We start from the raw sequence: 17,972 nt of genomic DNA, 5'->3' as shown, positions 1-17,972 counted from the left end.
CACAGGCTGTAACTTGAAAAACTAGATGTCCGCCCAAGGGCAAATCTAACCTAACCTAACGTTTTTTTTTTCCTATTGCTTCAGCAAACTTTGCACTACTCCACCCTGCTACACCTATGTTTTTTTCGAGCTCTTTTTTTTTTGGCCAATTTTTTACGTTGCATTCAAGCGCCAGTGCCTCTTTTTTTCCCTCTTTTCCATGAGCAGCGGTTCATGTAATTCCATGCTTTAGTCTGCGAAAGCCTCGGCTATTGTTCTACTCAGAACAAGAATTCTATTTCGTTTTCCTGTTCTCCTCCCCCTCCCGTAAACTTCTTTATTTTTTAATATTACTTTGTGCTCCATCTAACCATCTTCCATAACTGCTAAGCATCCCCCCCTCTCTCCACTCTCCCTCTCACTCCTCCCCTTCCCCCTCTTTCCTCCCCCTATTTTGACCGTTTTTCCTCTCTGTTTTTTTTTGCTATTTTCTCGAGTGGCCGCACCAGCAGGGTAGTTTCGTAATATCGGTTTCGCTGACTATCTTGTCCGTTTTGAATTCATTCACCTGATTCTGAAACGGAAATTCTAACCGCTAATGCTTGTGTTTGAAATAGATAATTGCCGCCATGCTGCAGCCTGAACTGTGCCCCGATTACACATTTCAGCCTCCCTCACCGCAGGAAGAGCTCGCAACACGTAAACGCAAGCCTGAGGCGCCCCTGGGGCACGATGTCGTCGAAATGTACACGAATCATCAGCACGCCCTTATGCTCCAGCACGCCCAGCCCACTCTGCCCACCTGGCCTCAGGCCCAGATGTTCCATTCATCGGAGCGGCTCATGAATAGCGATGGCCATCCATTCACATTGAACGGCCAGGCCGTGTATGGCTTGGAACAGCAGCATTCAATGTCATCCCCGGCATGGATGAAGATCCCGTCGGCGGATGCTTTCCAGCCACAGGTTCCCCCGCCCCCTCCCTCCTTCTCCGGCACCACCGAAGACGTGCTTTCCCTGGATCCCCTGTTCTCATTCCCGGAGCTGGACGAGCATGCAGGCGGATTCCCTTCCTTCGCCACGGAGCGTCCCGGGGTGGACTTCTCTGAGGAGCGGCAAGCAAGCCCAGCGCAATATGATTCCATGCCCCCATCTGATCTCTCCGCACAGCCTCACGAGCAACCGAGACAACCGCAGCTACTTGAGGATCAGCAGCAGCAGCAGCAGCAGCAGCAGCAGCAGCAACAACAACAGCAACCGCAGCGGCAAGAGCAGCCGCCGCAGCAGCCTGTTGGGGAATTTGATTTTGGGGCCGGGATGAGCGCGCCATTCGATCCACAGCCGCCCACCACAACCCTCCAGGCCTCCTCTCAGGCATCTTCACAGTTTTATTGTCATGGCAGCCTTGCTGCGCAACAGCCACACCAACCGCCACCACACTCCCTTACGATTCAGCACAACCCCCCTGTAACGACCATCTCCCCTCCCTCCGAACCCTCTCCCTCTTCCTATCACCCCGACGATCAACACCCCTCCACCATCTCGGTCGACTCGCGGTCTCGTGGCCGCCGCCCGCAAATGCTCCAGCTGGGAGATATCTCCAATATGAACGCATTCCACCCCCTACGGCCAGCCTCTCTGCATAATTCTCAGCCCCCCACCCCCACCATGTTCTCGCCGCACTTTATCGATGTCCTAAACTCAATTCACAGCCACTCCGTCAACCACTCCGCCTCTGCCCACGGCAACCACGTCGGGCAGAACGGCGCATACATGACGCCGATCCCCTTGGATGCCTCCACACAGGCGATGCAGGGAGGAGGAGTTGTGGACGGCAATGCGGGGCCGCTACCGAATCAGCACGGGGCCTTGAATGTCCGATACTCTCCGGACATCCAGTCACAGCATCCGCCGCAGTTCAATGCCACCACCGTGCCCCCCGAGGAGACGGACTATTTCAGCAACCACTTTCATCCCAGCAGGCGGGCAAGATCCATCCTGGCCCCCTCGGCGGCAGCGGCGGTAGCTGGCCGACGCCGCTCATCCGTAATGCGATCCCCGCCCGCGACCCCGAGCAGCTTCTCCTCGTCGGTGTCCGCGCCGCCCTCCCCGGGAACCCCCCTGACCCCCAGCCTGATGAAGCAGTTGAACCGGCCCCTCCCAACGCATGCCGAGGAGGAGAGCTGCGGCAGCAGCCAGAGCCTGGAGCGTGTCACGGGGGACGGCTTGATACCGCACACCATGGTCGATACGAGATTGGCTCCCCTCAAGAACATCGTGCAACACTACATGGCCTACCCTTCGCCCACCGCGGCGGGCGAACGCCGGGTCCTCATCTTCACCTCTCGGGTGGCCCAGAAGTCGTACGGGACGGAGAAGCGCTTCCTTTGCCCGCCCCCCATCACCCTTCTCCTGGGATCCCGGTGGGCCGAGAATAATGCGGGGGATGGGTCGGGGCAAGGCGGGGCCGCCGACGGCCTCGGGAACCTACCCCGGCTGACGGTAGGAATCGGGGCCGAGGCGGCGCAAGCGGCCCCGCTGGAATGGGTGACGATTTCCGGCGCCATCATCGACCCAAACAACCTTGGGGCCAACCCGGTGGGGTCGGCCATGGAGGCGGTGGGTTTGGCACGATGTGTATCGAAACATTTGTTCATCAGTGACGCCGACGAGAAGCGAAAGAAGGTGGAGTTGATGGCAACCCTGCAGTACCCCTCCGGGGCTCTGCTGGGCACCTTTGCGAGCAGGCCGGTCAAGGTCATTTCGAAACCGAGCAAGAAGCGCCAGAGCGCCAAAAATGCTGACTGTAAGTTGATTTTTTGGAGTCGAGAGCTTTTTTTTATCGTTGCATCATCGAGAACTTAACCCTGACTCTGTGTTGCTCTCGCAGTGTGCATTCACCATGGAAGCACCATAGCGCTCTTCAATCGCATCCGGTCCCAGACGGTCTCCACAAAATACCTCGGCACCTCCAGCTCCCCCACGCACCAACAGGGATCTCCACTCTCCGGTTGGAGCGACGCCCACGTCTACCAAAACATGATGGACGCGTCGTGGACGGAGTCCCGCTCCACACAAAGCGTCGGCAATGCCGTGTTCGTTGCACGGACAAGCGGCTGGGATCCCTACGTGGTCTGGATCGTGGACTTGAAAAACAGGCAGCCCGCCTCCTCCTCGAGCATGGGGGACGGCTCCAACGGGAAGGACGCCTCGCCTCCTCCGCAGCGACCAGGTTACCCCCCGCCGCCGGCCATTGCGCTGCGAGCAAACCCTTCGCAACCCCCCATTCCCATCCACTACAACCAGCCTGTGGTGCTTCAGTGCGTCACCACCGGCCTGATGAGCCCGGTCATGATCCTACGGCGGGTCGACAAGGGGAGTATGGTCGTGGGCGGTGGAATTGCCCCCGGGCAAATGCTGGGCGCGAACGAGGCCGCCCTAGGGGCGGGTGCGGGGGGAGGCGGGGGCGGTGGGCTCTGGGGTGAAGAGGGTAATTATTCTCCCTATTTTCTTTTTCCCGCTTCGTGCTCTAGATCGGGCGTGATCTAAATGGGTCTGTTTTTGCGCTTGCTTTGCTAGGGCTCGGGGATCCTGTTTCCCAACTGCACAAGGTCGCGTTTGAGATCCGGGACATCAACGCGGTGTCGGACCTGAGCGGGCCGGGCGTGTACCTTTCATGTCTTTCCGACGGGGTGGGGCAAGGCCGCGCGCTCGAAGGTAGCCGGCGCTCGCTCAACGGCATGCCCTCCCACATCACCTCCTCGGACGAGTGCACGAATGCGCGGCCGATCGGCGACGAATCGCCCTCCCCTACCTCCGAGATGTTCGGCCTACCGATGGTCACCTCGCAGCTCGACGGCAAGGCGCTTCAAAAGCGGCGCGTGTCGTGCGTGTCCCTCCCGACCCAGTACACAAGCGCCCCCAACCCCCTGCCCTGCGGGCCAGGCACCGCACCCGCCACCCCCACCACGGCCTCAAGCATGGGCTCCGCCATGGCCGCCGCCGAGAACGCCATGGCCGGCCGACGGAGGCGGAACAGCTTGCAGGTGGAGCGCAAGCGCAAGCGGGGACCCAGCCTTTACATGGCTTCCCTTTGGAGCGAGGAGGTCGGCGACGCAGGGGTGTGGACGATTGTTGGCACGGACTGTGTGCAGTACACTTTCTACACGCCGCACGCCCACGCCCACCCCTCGGTCCCGCTGCACAACATCACCGTGTCGCCCGTACCGCTCATCTCGCAGATCCACTCCGAACCCACCCACCCCCAGGAGGTCACCATTGTGGGCGAGGCCTTGGACGCCAGTGTTCTGACGGTGTGGTTTGGCACGGAGCCTGCTGAGCGGTTGGAGGAGGACGCCGCCCAGGGCACCCTCCGGTGTTGGGCTCCGGGAGCATGGGTGGGCAACGAGTCGGTGAAGGTGCCGATCCTCCTGGTGAGAAACGATGGGATCATTTACCGGTCAGGCTGGATTTGGAGCGGGACTAAGGGCGTGACATTATAACTTCTTTCTTTTCTATTTAACGGGGGGAACTTCAACCAAAAAAAAAGTTCATGCTTTTTCTACTTGTTTCCTTTACATATTTGGTTTATTTATAATTTTTTTTCTTTTTCTTTTTCTTTTTTCCTCTTCTCTCGTATCTTTCGTTCTTGATAAATATATATATATATATTTTCTCTCTTTTTTTTCAACACTGTTGTTATTGGCTTTCTTTCTATTTCTTTATTTCTTTTTTTAACTTTTTTCTTTGAGTGTATGTAAGTAAATATATACTTCTCTTCCATTCTGGTCAATGCGCCCCTCTCCCTCTATCCTCAGAGTTTGGTTTTCCGGAGAAAAAAAACCTACGTACACATAGTGTCGAGTGGAAATGTTTATTGTTGTTATGGTGCTTTCCTACTGTTATTTTTTTTTGTCACCGGTCTAAAGAGATAAACACAAACCCGGCGCAACACATACACACACATATGTATAGAATAATATAACGTTTAAATATCTAACAGAGGGGTGGGGGATGGGGGAAGGGATTTATTTGGTGACTGCGTGGATGGCTTCGGCAAGATACTCGACGTTGCCCGACGAGATGCCGGCAATCGAGATGCGGCCGTCGCGCGTCATGTACACGTGATGGTCCTGGCGCAGGGCGTCGGTCTGCTCGGGGGTCAGCCCGGTGTAGCAGAACATGCCGATCTGGTCGGTGATATGCTTCCAGGGCCGGGAGGAGCGCAGATCCTGCTCCAGGTGGTTGCGCAGCTTCTCTCGCATCGAGATGATCCGCGCCGCCATTCCCCTCACCTCGCCGAGCCACTCGCTGCGCAAGGCCTCGTCGTTCAGCACCGTGGCCGCGATCCGGGCCCCGTTCACCGGGGGGTTGGAGTACATGGGGCGGATCAAAATTTTGAGCTGCGACTCGACCGCCTCGCGCTCCTCAGGGGTGGCGCAAGGGATCGAGAAGGCGCCCACGCGCTCTCCATAGAGCCCCATGTTCTTGGCGAAGGATTGCGAAAGGCAGAGCGGGTGTCCGTCGCTGATGAATTTGCGGAGGGCATAGGCGTCCTTGTCGGCATTGCCCGAGGCGAATCCTTGGTAGGCCATATCGAAGAAGACGAAGTGGTCGCGTTCCTATCAGTGGGAGGTCACCATTACAGTTCGGATCAGCGTGCAAACCAAGCGGGAGAGAATAAGAATATCTACCTTTATTGCGCTAGAGATCTGGTCCCACTGTTCGGGGGTGGGGTCCACGCCGGTGGGGTTGTGAGCGCACGCGTGGAGGAGGAAGACAGAGTGCTTAGGGGCGTTCTATAGGGAATCAATGGATACACAAGGTCATTCATCCCGGTTGGAAACATGCAGGGGGCTCGGGTTGGAGAGGGAGAAGGGGGAGACGTCAGCCTACCTTGATATCCGCCAGCATTCCCTCCAAGTCCAAGCCTGAGGTGGAGCGCTCGAAATAGCGGTATTGCGCCACCTCCAGGCCGGAGTCCCTGAACACGGGGGTGTGGTTTCCCCACGATGGAGTTGGCAGGTAAATCTTCTTTGCGTGCGGGTAGAATCTAGCAAGGAAGGCACCTCCAATGCGAAGGGCCCCGGTTCCGGAGATGGACTGGGTGATGGCCAGACGCTTCTCGGCAATGACCGGCGATTTCTCCCCATAGGCGAGAACGCCGGCTGAGCGGGTAAAGTCGGCAAGACCAAGAATGCCCAGGTATTCCTTGTTTAGTTTTTGCTCGAGGATCTTTTGCTCAGCCTAATCCGATTTGCGTACAAGTTAATATCCTGGCCATGCGAACTCTTGCATGTCTGGGGTTGTCAGGGCATTTGTTTTTGTTTTTTACCTTTCGAACACAGCTTAGAACATAGGGCTTTCCGTTGTCATCACGGTAAGCTCCCACTCCGAGGTTCATCTTACGAGGGTCGGTGTCGCGGTTGAAAGCTTCAGTGATGCCGAGAATCGGATCGGGGGGGCCTTCAGTTCATAGCGCAATGGTATGGGGGGGGGGAGTGAGGAGTGAGATGTCAGTTTTCGAAAAATGGAGATAAAATTTGGGAGCGAACATGGGGAGCATTACCTTGAGGGACATTGGCCCAGGTGGACACGGACGCGCGGGTCCCCACAGATACCCCGCGCGACACCAGCGAGCGTGAGATGGAGTTGAAGCGCGAAATCATTTTACACTCTATTTGGATGGAATGAGAGAAAGCTTATGAAAAAAAAATAAAACTAAACGAAAGTTTCCTCAGTTTTCGGGAAGAGAGCTACAGCCGGGAGATTATTGTTTGAATATTTTCACGCCGGGTTGGACGTATGATTTGCGGCATGAGTAAATGTTACGATGCTGAAATCACCCCCTCTCCCATTGAAGCCCTAAGGAGCCAAATAAGCATAAGGAAAAAGCTGCACGACAAAATATTACATCCGATTTAAACGACGCGGATACATGCAGCTCTCTCCATCCTCTCCTACCTCCCTCTCCATCGCCCTTTCTGGCCTTCACCATGGTCCTTGTGCGTCTCTTTGCAATGCCGATATAACCCGATGGCAGTCCTTTCAGCATCCTCTCTTAAGGAGGAAACGGCTCAACTAAACAGCCTGCACTCTCTTTCGGGCACAATGCTGATCGATGAATGGGATAGAGGGCCTCGCGATAAAATAATGCTGAATAGCTGGCAAATAAGGGGCCTTCGCCTTTATCATGAAAATAGAAGCCCACCGGTTAATTTAGTCTAACACAAAAGTTCAATTTGACTTGGTACACTGGTCGTTTCGCAATGGTCAAACAAAAAAGCAGACCCAGGGCTGGCGTCAGATGCAAGGGAAGATTTACACTTCGGAGTCCCTTCATCCATGTTTTGTTTTACAGTGGCAGGCTTTTGGCATTGCCCGTTTTTAGTAGTAACTGGTTTGTCACGCCTGCTTTGTGAATTCGCCTATGCTCTGTACAAATATAGGGAAATAAAAAATCGAGAAAGGCTGCCGATGGATCCTCCCACAGATACGCCGCCACGATATCTCCCGGCGGGGAGCAATTGCGCATTTTTACTCATCATCGAGGTTGGGAGGAGGGCGCGCGGAGAGAGGGGGGGAGATTTGCGGGAATCACCCCTCCGCTCAACGAGTAGGCCAAAGATTCAGGGTGGGGAGGCCAAACGTAGAGTATATTACAAAAAGATATGGAATCGAGAAAATACACAAATAGAAATAGCGAAATATAGATTCATCTTCCCTGAAGTATAAAGAAATAACATCAATATCACGAAAAAGAACTTACAATAAGCAATGGATGATGAGAGGCGGATTAGTATTAAGTCAACCAGCATGATATACGCCCTCCATAATGAAGCAGTGAGATGAGGTTGCAACTTTGGGGGGATGAAGGTTGAGGTTGGTGTGGGGGAGGGGAGGGGCAGCTATAGCGCGAATCCACTTGATCCGCCGTCCATCCCGAACTGATCTGACGACGAAGGATTCTCCTCGATTCTTGATCGCTTCCCTTCGCGCCCCCCCTCCTCCTCCTCTTCATCCCTCACCTCCTTGATATCATCACCACTCTCCCCCCTATCCCCGTCCTCCTTCTCCTGCTCATCCTGGCGCGTCACACTCTCCACGTCAGGCACCCTCTGCGAGAGCGATCTTACACGCGCCGATCTCTCGTTTCCAGAGCGCACGAGCTCCTCTCTCTTCCGCTTTTTGCGTTTTCCGCTCTCCACCTCAAAGCCCCTTTCCAGTCGCACCATCCAAAACTCAAGAAGGCGCCGCTTGTCCGCCTCCCAACCGAAGGTGACCGCGCGCACCAGCTGCTGGCGCACGCCGGCCTCCCACGACTCCGTCACCCATTTTAGGACGCGTGCCACATCGGGCACCGGAGGCTTGCGCGCAAGGATGACACGTCGCAAGCGCTCGCCCGTGCACGATGTGTTTCCTGGGCTGCGAATCCACTGCCCAAACGTAGTGCGATAGCGGATGTCCATCGCCTGGACCGCCATCTCGATGTTTTCCGTGGTGAGGGGAGAGTCTTTTGCCTTGGAGGGAGGGGCGACTGCTACATCCAAGAGAAAGATGGTAAGGGATGTGAGCGCCCGCGCAAAGCAAGTAGCGATGTTAGAGGATACATACGTGTTGCTGTTCTGCCACATTTGAGCGGCAATGACCGTATTCCCTCGATGTTGTCTGCCATACTGTCAGGATTGTCTAGCGACGATGCCGCGGAGATTAGGCGCTATGTGTGTGAGAGAAAGCCGGATAAAGCGTGGGGAATCCACTTGAAATGGGGAGAGAAGGCAAGAGAAAGAGAGGCGTTAGGGGACAATGTCTCAGGTCATGGGCACGAGGGCTTACATGGAATCAATGGCTGTAGCGGCGTCTATAGCAGTACGTGATAGATGCGGGGGGAGGAAAGGATGATGCAGAGAAAAAGGAGGAGTGAAGACGCGGGCGGTGTGGAGAAAGGGTGGACGGAAATATATATATAGGGAAGGAGGAGGAGAAGCGGTTTCGTTTGTGGAGGTAGATCTTTGCTTTCATAAGATGCTCAATCCAAGCCGCAAAAATACATATTGAAGAGCATGCTGGGTCGACAAATTCCTCCATTTCTCTACTATGGTTAATCGGCCAACCTTCTTCCCTCCTCTGGCCTCTCGATACGATTGCCCATTCCGCCTGCCCTTCCGGCCCCGGATTTGCTGATCTCCCTGCTTACAAATGCCTTGGGCTCTTTTCGCTGCTCATTCTTCCCTCTTTGCCCACGCCTCTGCCCTCCGCGCCTCCCCCCCTAACCCGTCTCCCCCACGGTCCGGCGCATCAGCCTTCCAATCGCCCGCCGCAGCTGCCGCTGCTAGCTTGGTCAGCGTCGCGCCAGCAACCCCCATTGGGAGGGGCGAAGCGACGCAGCAACGCGGCGCAAGGACTGCGTGTGGCCACAGAGCGGCGCATGTCCTCTTGCGCCGCCAAGAGCCTGTTTGTTCGGGGAGGAGAGAGCAGGAAAAACAAAACAAGCCGGCGCCCCTTAGAGGGTGGGATGTTCCATGTTCTGCAATTGGTAATCCCAGATACATTCGGATCTTCGAGCATCCAAGATTCGTTAATATCTGCCCTTTCCGCTCAAGGGCTTCCTTTTTCGTCCGGCCTTTTGAGAGCATTAATAATTTTTCGTTCGGTGCCGGGCCCTGCTCAGTCGACCATGGATTCTCAGGCTCCTTCCACCCCCTCATCCCCCTCTCCGCCTCCCAAGACAAAAAAGCCGAGCACGGATCCCCTGGTGTGCGAGGATGCCGTCCTCGATCGTCTCAGCGCTCACATGTCCGAGCTGGAATCCCAGATGAAGACCCTTGAGTCGACCATCGGATCCATCTCCTCCCCTGATCCATCCTGCAGCAAATCTTTGCCACCCCCTTCCTCATCCAAGCGGCAGCGCATAGAGGCGCGTCCGCCCTTTGGTAATCCGCAGCCTTTCAAATTCTCTCTAAAGCTGCACACCGCTTCGGATTTGTATCGGTTGGCAAACAACCATTCCGACGATCCCACTGGAGCAACCAGACTCTTCCTCGTACAGAATCGCACTCGTTCATTACCATCCCTGTCCAATGCTCATGATAGAACCGAAACGAAGGGCTTGACTCGATTACCATCCTCCAATGGCCCCGCTCAGCATCTGAGGCATCCATTCTACTTGAAACCATTCTTCAATCAGTGTATTTCGGAGTCGGAGCCCGATGAAAAGGTATTGGCGGATGCCAGAGTTTTGCTGCAGGACACATCGATGAGTCGTCGTCACATCATTGATGGGCTTTTTCACATCTATGCGTCGCCATGGTAAGTAAGATGGCGAGTGTTAGTTACATGGCCAGATTCGTGAACTCCTGTCTTTTCACTCTAGCTTCATCCTCTATCAATGTGTGGATCGGGCCGATTTACTGGAGCGGTAGGCCATCTTCATTCTGCAACCCATCTACCAACCTTTTATTTTTTGCTAACCTTTCTGCTCTTGTCAGCTTCTATCGTGACGAGTTAGATTTTGCGTTTGTTTATGCTGCGGTTGCGTGGGCTGCGCAGCACAGCTACCTCTGCCATACCCATCAGCCCGACCAGGATCTTCGCGCTATAGCTAAAGCTAGCTTTGAAAAAGCGCGGGCTCACCTCGAGGACGTATTCGATGAACCCTCGGAGCTTACCGTGCTAGCCTCCCTGACCATCTCCGATTTCCTGCTGGCTAAACCGAACTATAACAGCGCATACACCTATCTGGGGCACGCCGTGAGCATGGCGCGACAACTAGGGTTAGAGAAGGACGACCCGGGAGAAAAGAATCTGCTGCGACGAGAGGCTCGCCGGCGCTTATGGTACGCTTTCCTTTGTGCTGAACTGCTCTCATCCCCCCCCCCCCCCTCCTCCCCCTCTGGGGTGGGTGCTTTGTTAGTATAACGTATTTATTTTTTGTCTTGTTTCTCTTCTATAAGCTGGGCATTGCATATGGTGGACGTCTCTTTGGCAGTGTTTGGCGGCATGCCCCCGATGATGGCGTTTCAGATTCGTCACCACGTCGCGCGCCCTGTTGCTCTGCCCTCGGAGAGCGAAGACTCGCGGAGATGCCTGGTAAGCATGCCGCTGGATGCTCGGAGTGTTGACTCCCCCCCCCCCCCCTCGATTACACTGATTTGAATGCTCTCCTCTAGGCGTATGTGGCCCAGACCGCGGAAATCGTCCTCGATATGTACACCCTCCCCAGGATCGATCCCGACGTGTCCGAAGGCCGCCTCCTGGAAATGGTGGCGCTGACTGTCTCCGTGTTTAAGCGTCACCTACTCTCGATGGAAGGCCTTGACGGCCAGGACCCCCGAAATCTCACCTGGAACGAGCTCGCTTGCTTACAAACCCTGTGGTGCTTCTGGGCCCAGTTCTGGTTTTCCTTGCTGAGTGAGGGTGGAACGGACAAGGAGCCGCCGGAGAGGCAGACCCCAGCCCAGGACAAAAAGCGGCCGATGGGTGTGTCGCAGCAGCTGAGGTCACTGGGCCTCCAGGAAGTAGCCAAGGCTGCCTGCAAGATCTCCCAGTACTTTAACGAGATAGCCCGTCGCAACAGCTGGTGCCACTTTAGGTTCTTCACGCCCACCACCCTCGCGTGCCACCTCCACCTCTTCATCACGCGTCACCACCCTGACGCCGCCGTGAGGCATCGCGCCATGGGCCATCTTGTCCTCACCCTGAATCTCCTGAAGAAGTGTACTGCGACTCGGTGGCCGCCCGTGGCAGGACTACTGCAATGGCTGCAGCAGACTTTTGACAGGCTAACGCAGGGGGTGATATCGCTCGAGGAGCTGGTCGTGATCAGTGGGACCCAACTTCGTCTCGAAGATATCGTCGGCCGGCGTTTGGCGGAACAGAAGCAGGCGGCCGCCATCGATAGGAGCGCTCATGGTGGGATCGGGGCCGCCTCGGAGAACGGGACAGACGCCGCGACTTTGGGGGTAGAGTACATGAGGCAGGCGGGAAAAGCCCCAAGTTCCATTGCCAAACCTAGCGGCCCAGATGCACTAGTCGGGTCCGGCTCCTGGATCGGCCCTGGGAACGCTGCCCCGCCTGGCAGCGAGGCCGGAGCTGCCCCAGCTGCCCCAATTGGGCCGATCCCCGATCCCCATTCCGTTACACCGAGCATCGGCCGCGGCCACCTCGAAAGCCAATTTAACCCATAGTATGGAAGACGAAAGTGGACAGCGGGTCATGGCCAACTGACCCTTAATAGATCTCTTTCTAATTTGTTGTTATCCTCTTGCTGCTGTAGTTATACATATTTATACATATTTCTGCCCTCTATGCTGGCTGACTCTTTTTCGCAATGTAATATCACTTGTATTATATATCCCCTTCACTCTTTGACTTGATTTTTCCAAAGCTTGTTTATTTTTACACGGTGGGACTACCTTTCAATAGACTTTTTTTAATAATGAAAGCGGAATGGTAAAATTGGACTAGCCTCATTCTGTCAGAATTGGGTGGGCAAGCCAGCTCGCTCGCGCTTGTCACCGTCGCGTCATGGTGATGGTGCGTTGGGGGAGGGGAGGGAGAGAAAAGCGTGGATGGCGAGCTTCCCTGCTTTGTCAGCACCTTTCATTGAATGGTGAGGACGCCTGTGGTGATACAGCCCGAGGCAACCAGGCCGTTTTTCATTTTGGATGTTCTGCGCTCTCGCTTGTCAATCGTGACATGTGGCGCTCTGGGGGTGTTACATGTGACCGCGCCGACTTGAATCTCCGTTAGCATCCCGGGCTACCGGAGAGGCATCCCCGCTAAGCTGCCCCCCGCCCGCGCTGAGATGGCGGGGATCGAATGGATCAGAGTCACCTTGATGGACAAATAAAGGCCCGTCTAGAAGCCGTGGAGCGAAGAGAAAAGCAGGTTGTGCAGCTGGCCTGATAGAGACGCCAACCTCCTTCCGGACCTCATTTCGGATGACACCTTCAGGGAGGTTGATTGGGGTGGGCGCTTGTGATGACACCCTAAGCATGCATCGTGTTCGAAGTTTTGGCTTCACCCTGGAGCTTACAAGCATGGCTCAGAGCACACTGAAGCGTGCTCGATGGTCCGAAATAGAAACTCGATGCTCGGCCTGGGTGCTGAAAACACAGCCGACTTCATTCAGGGTGGATGCTTCGCAGTTCTCGCATCTGCTTGAGAGATGTGTGATAATGCTTACGCCATGCTTTTACGCACATGGTCCCGCCCCTGGTCGTTCACTCCGGATGGTAGCTTTCTTTGCTTTGCAGGTTCGTCTCCTTCATGTTCACCCTTATGGCAGCCTTATGCTAATGTTTCCCGGGTTTATTTTGCATTTTTTTTATTATCCTAGCCAGCTCCCAAGAATGGTATGTAGTTTTTATTAACAAAGTAAAAAATTAGTGAATTTGGGGAACAAGGGATGGTGCGGAAACAACGACTCGGCAAAGTTATCATGGAAGCATTGGAATGGAGACTGATCCATTAAAATGGCACGATATATTATTGTTTGTAAGAGGCGCAATGCTGGGATTGAAGCGATTTTGCGGCCTGTTGTTCATCAGGGCAATTGGATTGTATACACTGGCTAGCTATGCTTTGGAAATTAGCATCGGTGCAAACGCAGGCCAGGTTGGTAAACGAGGAGCATCCTGTGTTCGAGGCGGCCTCTGAGCTGCACGAAATGATGCACATAGAGATGCCTGGAAAACCTCTCACTCCCAAACTCGAACCGTTGGCTGTCCCGTTCAACACTAGGAGGGCAAACAGAAAAGCAGTGAATAGGATGGCCGGATGTGTGCGTTTGATTGGCGACATCGTTGACAATGGTTGGATGGGTATTATGAAGAAACCTGAAAAAAGCCAATTTCTTTCAATTTCTGCCGTTTAAATATTTTACAGAATATATGAGCTTGGAAGAATTGGTTTCCTGGTTTAATTTTTTTTTGCTTTTTGCATCAATATATACATTTTAGTGCGTGCGAATACCAAGATTTATATAAAGAATGGCATGAGATATTCTTGTATTATTATTCTTTATTCTATGACGCACAGGATCTGCATCATTTTGCAATTAGACTACATGAACGTCTATAGGGGATTGCGTTCCTCTAATGCTGTGAGAGATGGAAAAATCTGGAAATGGACTGCATATCTGCCTTGATCATGTTTTTTTTTTGAATCATTCCAACCGAAATACATTCCAAATTAGGACTGATTTGTATGATTGGCCAAGTGTCGCCAGAGAGGCTGGCCCACACCCAGGATGAAAAGCGGCCGGTGGATGTGCCGCAACCATGGAAGGCACTGGGCCGCCAAGAAGTGGCCAAAACAGCTTGCAAGTTCTCCCAGTACTTTGGGGAGATGGCCTGCCGCAACAGCCGGTATCACTGTTGTTTCTTCCCGCCCACCACGCCCGCGCCCCAGCTTCACCTGGCCAAGCTCTTCCTTGGCCGCATCTCGGATGACACTATTAGCGTGTAGATTGGGATGGGTGCTTGTGATGATGCATCCGCCGCATGCACCGAGTTCGCGGATTTGGTTCCACTCTGAGGCTTATAAATGTGGCCCATAGAACACAGGATATGGACAGAAATAGAAACACGAGGTTCGGTCAGGGTGCTGAGATCACAGCCGGCTTCATTCAGGGTAGATCTCTCACCATTCTCGCATCTGCACGAGCTACGTGAACCTGTGCTTACCCCATCTTTTTATGCACATAGTTCCTTTTTTGGTCGTTCACTTCTGATGGCCGTTCCCAATGCTTCGTAGGTTCGCGGCTTTTATGTTTGTCCTTCTGGCTGTCTCATGCTGCTGTTGCCCGGTTATTTGCGTTTTTAAATGTAGCGAACCGCCAAGAATGGTGTGCTGGTTTTACTAACAAAAGCATTCAATAGGTGAATATGGGGAACATGAAATTTGGGGAGAAATTATGACTTTGCAAAGCTATTTCAGAAGAGTTGGGTTGGAAACGGACCCATTAAATGGTGCGATGTATTTCATAGGAAAGCGTATGGATGATTACGGAGCCTTCCTGGTCGAACCGCATAGAGATTGCTGAAGCGCTAGTGAGGCCTGTTGGACAGCAGGGGAGCAACTAGATGCCAAGCATTGTTGTGTGCTTTGAAGAAATAAGTTCTTGTGAAAGCCCATGTCGGGTCTGTAAAGTTGCAATCAGCAGTTTGACTCGCCTCTGTGACGCATTGAAGAACACACGGCGGGGTATGCGAATCATTTATTCCCGAACTTGTGCCGTTGGTTGCCCCGTTCAACAATAGGAGTACCAACAGAAAGGTAGGGAATAGCTCGATGTGTGCGTTGGATGAGCAACATCGATGACCGATTTTGACAAGTAGTTTGAAGAATTATTTTGCTAGCTTTTTTATTTGCATCGATATATACACAATGGTGTGAATACCCAAACTTATATAGTGAATAGCAAGAGTTATTTGTGTGGTATTCTTTCAAGGCTGCACAGGATTTACACTCTTTTGCAATTAGATGACTTGAACTTTGGGTTGTGGCGTTTCTCTACTTTTGTGAGAGATGGAAATGTGCTACACGTCTGTTTTCTGGCTTTTTTTTTTTATCATTGCAATTGAAATACATTCTCAAATAGAATCGCTTACATTAAGCTCAAGGAAACTCTCACAAGAGGATGCTCCAAGCTTGCTGGTCTGCAGCAAGAGCTCAAGAATAACGCAACATATTAAAGCTTGAAGACGCTGCTTCGTAATAGGACCCGATTCGAACCTTTGCAGCTGAACTTATCCGAGGCGGTTTTCAGGATACTCAGGACAACCTATTTTCAATGTAGCATGGGGGGTTTGTATTCCTTATCTTCGAGGCGAACCGGAGCATCAGATGGCCTTCTTGATCCATTGTGATGAATTTTAGCTTTGTAATGCTTCATGATATTTTATTTACTAATGACTCTTATGCAATATGCAAAAAGAAAAATCATCAATATTAATATGGCATTGTTTTAATTTCAGTGGCTTAATTGACACTATTTTCAGAAGGGATAATATATCCTACTCTTTGGGAAAAACAGTCACCATGACATACAAAATACCCTTCAAGCAATGGTTGATTATGTCGTCTCGTGTTGGACATCCATGACTAGAAGAAAGGTGGCTAGATATCACACCGAATGAGTCAGACAGTATTTCAAAATTCAAGCTATGAAATAGATCATAGAGCCAGCCCAGCATTTAGGACTTCTTCATTAGCAAATGCTGGAAGAGAAATTAGGAGTATGACCTAGTGGCCTATGCAGCCATCGAAGGAAGGCTTATTTGGGTGGGCTCAAACTCGGGCTCTGAATACAGAATTTTCCTAAGTTTCTTCCAAGCCATACAAGGGCTTTCATGCCACTCCATTTTAAAGATATCTCCAAAATAAGAAAAAAATTACATTGCTCATTTTATTACATTCTCCTTCCAACTGATAACTCCTTCCAACTTCACCTCAAGCATCGCATCATGTCTTCATATCCTTCTAATCCCCCCACGGATCAGAAATACTCCGGCAACTCTTTGCAGCATCCCGCCATAGAAGAGCAGCAAAGAATAGCAGCCTCGCTACCGCCCTGCCCGAAAGGCGGAAATCACGAGGTAACCACTTGTCTTTTTTTTTTTGTTTACTCAGAGCCAAGCCCGATTAGCTAACCATGAGCCCTCCCATCCTAGTTGCGCGCGCACTACACCGGCCTAACTCTTTTTTTTGCCATGATCGGCCTTCCCCTCTGCTGCGGCTTCGCGAGAAAGAAGACGGTTTGCAAGCGATGTGGTCAAGTGTTCAAAGATATCGCTTTCCCAGAACCAAGCTAAACTTCATGCATACTATTATGAATCTTATTATGGTTGTGGCTATTATTGTTGTAATTTTGTTCATGCATGGGTAATAATAAGACAGACAAGACACAAGCAAATAGAGTGCCGTGATAGTGAAATAATCAAAAAAGAAGAAGAGATTACACTAGGGTACAATAGTCTTGGGGGGGGGGGGCGATGAGGCCGGGCCGTTAAACAAATAAAATGGAGAGCAGCACAAGGTGCGACATGATGAAGATGGTGGCCAGGGTGCGCCGTGGGCCTCTCTCGGCGCCGGAAGTGTTGGTGAGAGATTTCGAGTTGGAATGAGCGGAAGGAGGCAGTGCTGACGAGCGGCGGACTTGCGCCACAGCCACGATCTGCTTAAAGGTCTCGGAATAGAGCTTGAGCACGGTGAAGTTGTGGAAAGTGACCCCGGGCAGAAGTGTAAAGGGGACGCGTGCGTTCTCGGAGAAAGACCCCACCGGCGTGTCGCTCCTAAAGAAGGTTATATTAGGTCAAATACCCCCTCTCCAGTAGATTTTTCAAGTCGTGGGTCGACTAGACCAAAGGAAGAGGGCTTACACTTTGACGGCATAGGAGTCCGGGTCGGTGTCATTTCCGCCGTACCAGTAGGTCTACACAGTCAAAAGCATCAAAGGAATCGAATTGAGTCCTTCACCACCACAACAGAGTCTAAAAACAAAGGGGGTGGGGGGGAGTCTCTAGTCACCTGGGGCAGAGAATAGAAATAGGTGAAGTCGAGCACGGCAAACGTGCATGCGTTCTCCAGCAAGACGCTTCCCCGCACCTTCACGCTGATGTTTTCTACACTGGTCACCAAGCCTTTGAGCTGGGCAGCGAGAGAGTCACTGGGCGGGGGCTGGGACGCGCACGGCGTCAACGCGAGCGAGGTGTTGAGCTGGGCGCTCACTAACAAAGGAAGGAGGGCAAGAATCAACCATTGGCATAGATGCATATTTCTACGCAGTAAGTATGGGGGAGGGGAGAGGCGAGGAGGGATAGTGAAAGTATAAGAAAATGGGTATGATGCTACTATATATACTCTGGGAGCAAATTGTGAGACCCCAAGACCTATAAAAAAGAATAAAAGATGCTCTTCCGGCGCCAAGCGGAGATGGACAAAAAAAAAGAATAAAATATCAACGAACCAATTTTATACGGAAACAAGGAG

General features: G+C 52.7%; 10 protein-coding genes across 10 annotated transcripts; 5 read left to right on the top strand and 5 right to left on the bottom strand.

Annotated features, from left to right (window-relative positions):
- Positions 1–608: 608 nt before the first annotated feature.
- Positions 609–4,480, top strand: VTP21DRAFT_10186 (uncharacterized protein; the record flags this gene model as incomplete). Its single annotated transcript, XM_069389494.1, has 3 exons — positions 609–2,784; positions 2,869–3,468; positions 3,558–4,480. 3 exons carry the CDS (start codon positions 609–611, stop codon positions 4,478–4,480), a joined length of 3,699 nt encoding a protein of 1,232 aa, XP_069253912.1.
- Positions 4,481–5,005: 525 nt separating this feature from the next.
- VTP21DRAFT_10185 (uncharacterized protein) lies at positions 5,006–6,646 on the bottom strand (the record flags this gene model as incomplete). The annotated part of the gene is made up of 5 exons (XM_069389493.1): positions 5,006–5,599; positions 5,672–5,776; positions 5,874–6,224; positions 6,313–6,443; positions 6,547–6,646. The coding sequence occupies 5 exons, from the start codon at positions 6,644–6,646 to the stop codon at positions 5,006–5,008; spliced, it is 1,281 nt and encodes a 426-aa protein (XP_069253911.1).
- A 1,239-nt stretch (positions 6,647–7,885) lies between these two features.
- VTP21DRAFT_10184 (uncharacterized protein) lies at positions 7,886–8,652 on the bottom strand (the record flags this gene model as incomplete). Its single annotated transcript, XM_069389492.1, has 2 exons — positions 7,886–8,517; positions 8,592–8,652. The coding sequence occupies 2 exons, from the start codon at positions 8,650–8,652 to the stop codon at positions 7,886–7,888; spliced, it is 693 nt and encodes a 230-aa protein (XP_069253910.1).
- A 35-nt stretch (positions 8,653–8,687) lies between these two features.
- On the bottom strand, positions 8,688–9,065 carry VTP21DRAFT_10183 (uncharacterized protein; the record flags this gene model as incomplete). Its single annotated transcript, XM_069389491.1, has 3 exons — positions 8,688–8,736; positions 8,814–8,838; positions 8,906–9,065. 3 exons carry the CDS (start codon positions 9,063–9,065, stop codon positions 8,688–8,690), a joined length of 234 nt encoding a protein of 77 aa, XP_069253909.1.
- A 589-nt stretch (positions 9,066–9,654) lies between these two features.
- Positions 9,655–12,163, top strand: VTP21DRAFT_10182 (uncharacterized protein; the record flags this gene model as incomplete). The annotated part of the gene is made up of 5 exons (XM_069389490.1): positions 9,655–10,286; positions 10,351–10,395; positions 10,466–10,813; positions 10,931–11,066; positions 11,147–12,163. 5 exons carry the CDS (start codon positions 9,655–9,657, stop codon positions 12,161–12,163), a joined length of 2,178 nt encoding a protein of 725 aa, XP_069253908.1.
- Positions 12,164–12,919: 756 nt separating this feature from the next.
- Positions 12,920–13,341, top strand: VTP21DRAFT_10181 (uncharacterized protein; the record flags this gene model as incomplete). Its single annotated transcript, XM_069389489.1, has 2 exons — positions 12,920–13,234; positions 13,318–13,341. The coding sequence occupies 2 exons, from the start codon at positions 12,920–12,922 to the stop codon at positions 13,339–13,341; spliced, it is 339 nt and encodes a 112-aa protein (XP_069253907.1).
- A 125-nt stretch (positions 13,342–13,466) lies between these two features.
- VTP21DRAFT_10180 (uncharacterized protein) lies at positions 13,467–13,781 on the bottom strand (the record flags this gene model as incomplete). Its single annotated transcript, XM_069389488.1, has 1 exon — positions 13,467–13,781. The coding sequence occupies one exon, from the start codon at positions 13,779–13,781 to the stop codon at positions 13,467–13,469; it is 315 nt and encodes a 104-aa protein (XP_069253906.1).
- A 405-nt stretch (positions 13,782–14,186) lies between these two features.
- Positions 14,187–14,447, top strand: VTP21DRAFT_10179 (uncharacterized protein; the record flags this gene model as incomplete). Its single annotated transcript, XM_069389486.1, has 1 exon — positions 14,187–14,447. The coding sequence occupies one exon, from the start codon at positions 14,187–14,189 to the stop codon at positions 14,445–14,447; it is 261 nt and encodes an 86-aa protein (XP_069253905.1).
- Positions 14,448–16,447: 2,000 nt separating this feature from the next.
- VTP21DRAFT_10178 (uncharacterized protein) lies at positions 16,448–16,795 on the top strand (the record flags this gene model as incomplete). Its single annotated transcript, XM_069389485.1, has 2 exons — positions 16,448–16,579; positions 16,655–16,795. The coding sequence occupies 2 exons, from the start codon at positions 16,448–16,450 to the stop codon at positions 16,793–16,795; spliced, it is 273 nt and encodes a 90-aa protein (XP_069253904.1).
- Positions 16,796–16,989: 194 nt separating this feature from the next.
- Positions 16,990–17,756, bottom strand: VTP21DRAFT_10177 (uncharacterized protein; the record flags this gene model as incomplete). Its single annotated transcript, XM_069389484.1, has 3 exons — positions 16,990–17,275; positions 17,363–17,415; positions 17,511–17,756. 3 exons carry the CDS (start codon positions 17,754–17,756, stop codon positions 16,990–16,992), a joined length of 585 nt encoding a protein of 194 aa, XP_069253903.1.
- Positions 17,757–17,972: the final 216 nt, after the last annotated feature.

This window comes from Calcarisporiella thermophila, assembly GCF_041956535.1.
Source record: "Calcarisporiella thermophila strain CBS 279.70 unplaced genomic scaffold VTP21scaffold_6, whole genome shotgun sequence".
Taxonomy (NCBI): domain Eukaryota; kingdom Fungi; phylum Calcarisporiellomycota; class Calcarisporiellomycetes; order Calcarisporiellales; family Calcarisporiellaceae; genus Calcarisporiella; species Calcarisporiella thermophila.
The sequence above is the reverse complement of the archived record's forward strand: the minus strand, read 5'-3'. Positions and strand labels throughout refer to the sequence as shown.